Source organism: Polyodon spathula, chromosome 1 (genome assembly GCF_017654505.1).
Source record: "Polyodon spathula isolate WHYD16114869_AA chromosome 1, ASM1765450v1, whole genome shotgun sequence".
Taxonomy (NCBI): domain Eukaryota; kingdom Metazoa; phylum Chordata; class Actinopteri; order Acipenseriformes; family Polyodontidae; genus Polyodon; species Polyodon spathula.
In genome coordinates this window covers 73,487,450-73,492,449 of record NC_054534.1, presented here as the reverse complement: position 1 = coordinate 73,492,449, position 5,000 = coordinate 73,487,450, and the positions used below count along the sequence as shown (strand labels likewise).

General features: G+C 34.9%; 1 protein-coding gene across 4 annotated transcripts in view; it reads right to left on the bottom strand.

The window, feature by feature from the left end:
* kdm4c (lysine (K)-specific demethylase 4C) overlaps positions 1 to 5,000 on the bottom strand; it is a 201,143-nt gene that overhangs the window by 156,156 nt on the left and 39,987 nt on the right. For all 4 annotated transcript variants that reach the window (XM_041261798.1, XM_041261791.1, XM_041261782.1 and 1 more), the window contains exon 6: positions 4,631 to 4,680. In XM_041261798.1, the coding sequence (XP_041117732.1) occupies positions 4,631 to 4,680 (50 nt within the window). The remainder of the gene's footprint in view (positions 1 to 4,630; positions 4,681 to 5,000) is intronic.

Here is a 5,000-nt window from a genome sequence, read left to right as displayed (position 1 = left end):
TCTGTATATATGTAGGTGGTGAATTTGTCTCAGACGCAGAAAGGTTGATGCCAGGTACCAGATTTTTAAAAATTATTTTAATTACTATTTTTACCCCTGAAATTGCTATTAGTGGGCCTTCGCTCAACTGGGCTGCCATGAGATTTAATGTGCCGTGGGATTTAGTGTGCGTTACATGCAAATAAAACTCTCAGGGGTGCAAATTTGGTTTACCTCATATAGAACCAGCAACATTAAAATCAAACATGCAGCAGTGCACTTTTACAGTTATCAATTACATCTTTGTTCAGCAAGTCAAAAAGGTATGTGGGCAAAAGTAGAATTAACAGGTAACAATACATTGTAAAACAATGTTTTGTGTTCGCAAACCTCTTCTTTAAAGCGAAAGTTAATCGTTGCTAGTTTATAAACACATGTTGATTTAAAAATACTCTTTTTGATGCTTTAGTTTGAGGCATATAATCACGGATTTATGTTGAAAACACATCAGTTGCTGCAGCTAATGTAAAACGAATCCATTAATGCATGTGACAGAGATCGAGTGATTCTTGGTGTTAGATCTCCCTCCTGACCTGCGAGGGCGCTGTGTAAAGGGAACAGAGTATCCTGGACTAAATGGCATGACAATTTATTCCCATGGGTAGGTGGAAGTCAGCCATCTAGAAAAGGGGCGGAGCTATGGTACCCGAGCGGGAAACAGCTTGACATCTGCGGATTGGAGGAGCGTATGCGCTTGTTAACCAAGGGGTTATGAGGGAGGGTATAAATAGGGGTCAGAGTGAAAGTAATCTGTTCCTTTGTAAACAACCTAAAAGGAGACCCTGTGATAAATGTACAAGTAAGCATTTGTTTGTCAAGTAAAAACTGTTTTTTTGTTATTTAGACGACTAACAAAATTTGGAGCTATAGCCGCAGGCCAGCATTAAATCTAGACACCAGCATTTCACTTTTCACGGAGTAACTTTAAGATACGGTTGCTACTGTAGCATTCATTTGATATTCTGGACAATGCACTTAATCATCACCGCATAGAGTATTGCACAGCCTAAGGCATATAAGTGCTTGAAATGGGGCGGTACTCACCGGTACCGAGTACTGCCACTTCTCAATTTCAAATATTTGAGTCCCGTCACTTCTGAATTTAAAACATTTGAGTAACACTTTGGCGCTTATCAAGGACTATCTGCCAGTTTCCTTTTCCAAAGACTCAGCTGCAATTATGTGGCTTTCTAGTTCTTACTTTGTTGTCCCAGCAGCTGCTGCAAGATTTAAGCCACAGCAGAGCATATACTGCTGTGCATTACAAAACAACTGCAACTCCCAGAGTGCACTGCAAAACAGAGCAGGGGAATTTATTTTGAAAGGTCAAGGTCAAGTCACGATTAGACACAGTACTGATTAGATGAAATTAGCTGGACAGGGAGAGAGAGAAAGACAGACAGCTGGACAATGTGCTTGAGAGAGAGCTAGACAGGGAGACACCCCTTTTCATACTTGCACACCAGAGCCACACCAAGAGCCACACCAAGCCAGAACCAAGCCGAGATGTTTACATTCACATATTGTACATCATATACAAAGTAGTAGTATGTGTAGAAAAATTTAAATAGAAGGCAACCACAGAAAAAAAAAAAAAAAAAAAAGGCCTTGCATTTAAATGTTTTTTAAAAAATAATAATAAAACGGCATTCAGAGGAGGTCCAGTAGGACGATTTAAAAAAATACGCACCACAAACGAACACTGGTTTCCACAGTCTGCACTATTATCAGCGATGTGTATGCAACAGAAGCCTCTGGTAGTTTAAAAAAACAATTAATTAAATTTAGGCTAATTAGTTATCTTATTATTATTTTTTTTATTCTCTATTAATTAAATTATATTAATAGAAAAAGGCAAGATAGAACCAGATCATTATTATTTTTATTGTTTTGGTTAAATATAGCAGGCTAATGTCCCCTATTCATTAAAAGTTGCCATTGTTCTTTGTTGAAATTAATGCTCAGCTTCATATTTTGTTGTGTACTGCTCATCTAATCAAACCAAGTAGTGTAAGAAGCTGCTTGTATCATTCATGACGTTTTTCAAATCAAGTAAGCTTATTTGTGTATAAAAAACAACAATAGAGTTGCAGCCAGTGTCATCTTACTTAAAGGCACTCAAGCTGAAATCGTAAAGTAACTTAATTTAAAGTAGGCTACAAACGTGGCAGCGGACTGTTTAATAATAATAATTTAAAACGTTACAGACAGTATTTGAAAAATGTCAGTAAAATAGATTTAAAGTAAGCCTATTAAAAATAAAATCTAAACACAACATATTTAAATATGTTTTTCTTTACAACTTGTTTTTATACATGCAATGTTAATATGTTTTTTTTTTTTTTGTTAAATGACCATATCGGTCTGTGACCAAGAACTGCGTCCATTAAATCATAATAATTACTTTTGTTGCTGTCTGACCAGCTTTATTGCGATGATCTTTTGTTTTTTTTGTAATCCTGTTTTATTTTTTAACAACACTGTTTCGCGCTGTGGTTTAGTCCCGTATTTCTCAATTCCTGCGATACATTTTAACCCCCCAGCCTTGCTCAGCACCGAGCCAGTACCAGATATCCTGCAAGGCCAGAGTTTCACAGCTCCGGCTCGGCTCGGCTCGGCTCGACAAAATCAAAAGTGAAAAGGGAGAGAGAGCTGGGCAGGGAGAGGTGTAAAGTGAGCCTGAGAGTACCGCCACTTTTTTTTTCTATTTCAAGCAATGTGTGTGTGTGTCTATATACTGTAATATATATATATATATATAATATATATATATATATTATATATATATATATATATATATTATATATATATATATAATCTATATATATATATATATATATCTTAAACCATATATATCCAGGTATAGGACAGGTATACAAAAAAATGAAATGATGTTTAATATACATTGTATGTGACATCCTCAACACTGTAGTGTTCATGTATATCAGAAAGTCCAACCAGGTAATATATACATCAAACAGAGAGAAGTCAAGGTGTGCCCTGTTGTAAATGAATGGCTGGACAGTATTTGATATTAATTGTCCCTTACCTGCACAGATATACGATTTCAATTTCCGTAACACAGAAGTTAATGAATTTTACTCTACTAAAATGTGCATGAGTCAGCTTTATGCTGATGTGCACCCCTGTAATGTTTGAAACTAAATATGTATAGCCTATAAAAATACTAAAACAGAAATATATCCAAACAATGCATTATGTTTATTATCTTGAAACATTACTGAAAACTGTTTATAGCATTACTATAAATTACAAATCATAAAGCTTTTACTAAAGGTACAAAAGGCATTTCACATTTATATCAAAACGTAACATATGTTCTCTGTTCTCTTGTCTAATAAGACTTCAGTTGTGCGCTCACTGTCCATTTTAACATACAACACTGTCCTGGACACGTCATTACAGGTATCAGCAAGCAGACACTTCCAATACAAGTCTTGTCTTTGGGTCAGTGAAGTTATGACTACACATTTTCAGCACTTCAAGGACATGATAAATGGGTTACAACAGGTTTCCTGTTGGACACCTCTGAGTCGTCACCATTTATAAACTGAATCAGATTTTTTCATTAATATAAACTGGTTCCTTTATGTCTGACAGACTGGAGATTATATAAAGTAATAGAGAAGACTCAGTCTTTCATATCTTTGGAATTACCTCATCAGTTAGATAGCAATTCACTGTGAACACATTTAAATCTGTTTCCATTTAAATTTAACCAACAAATGACAGGTATTGATACATTTAATTTGGTTTCACAAGAAACTACTTTGAAATTATTTAAATCTTTTTTTTTTTTTTTTTTAATCTTTATAGACTTTAAACCATTACATGAATATATTTAAGATCCAGGTATTGAAGATCAAGTTTAAATCAAAGCTATTTCTCTCATTGGCATTCGTTAACTTTCTAGATGTTAGTCACTTGTGAGATTAATTACTTCTTCTGTATCACTGATTCAACTACTGAAAAACAAACCAATACAGTTTGCCTTGCTGTTGATGTTTAGTGTTAAATAGCTCACCATATAGCTAGATAGGCTTATGCTTAAAATCTCAGGCATTCTAATTGTATGAACATCAGCTGGGTAAATGTCAGCTGGGTTGAGTAGTCAGTGGTATTCAGGTCCTCAAAGAGACCAGTTTAGAAGAAAATGTTTTCTGGTAACTGAAATAAACAGGTCTCCTGAAAGACAGCAGATTATATGAGGACCATATTATTGCAACAACACTATTTACAACACGCCAAGAATAAAACATTTAGTTATAGTCTGTATGACCACCACATCTGAATCAGTTTTATATTAATAAACAGACACAAAACCATTTGGGACATAACGGCAAATAAGTGAATACACAAAACAAAAAAATGCATCCACATTATAATTAAACACTAGTTAAATGGGTGACTCAATTTGTAAAAGGCACAACCATAAAGGTGAGTCCATGTAAGATTGTTCTGAGCTTTACTGGGGGCCTTTGTGCTGTGGTGACACTCGAATTGGGATAAAAAATTGAACTGAAAATTGATTTAAAAAATCTATCATAAAAAAAAAATATCAATGGATTACCTGCAGCTAGTCGTTCAAGCCTTTTGCCATGTACCGGGGGGACTGCGTACCTGAAAAACAAAATGAAAGTGAGGTTTATTAACAGACTTTCCATTCAACATTATACTTCACACTGCATATAACTTGCACTATCACAAGTGCACTGACACATTCATACATAGAGGGTAATTACAATCCGTGATTGTAAAGATTGCATTCTTCAAGAAGAATGCCTGTTACAGGAGATAAATGGTGAAGTTAGTACAATAACATTAATAGGCGTCAGCTACAGGGAACTGTATGGAATTGGCTCATATTGCAAAAAAAGGACATTGTTTTGTTTTTTTCTTTCTTAATCCAACAACATTCAGACTATTTTTAATATGCAGCC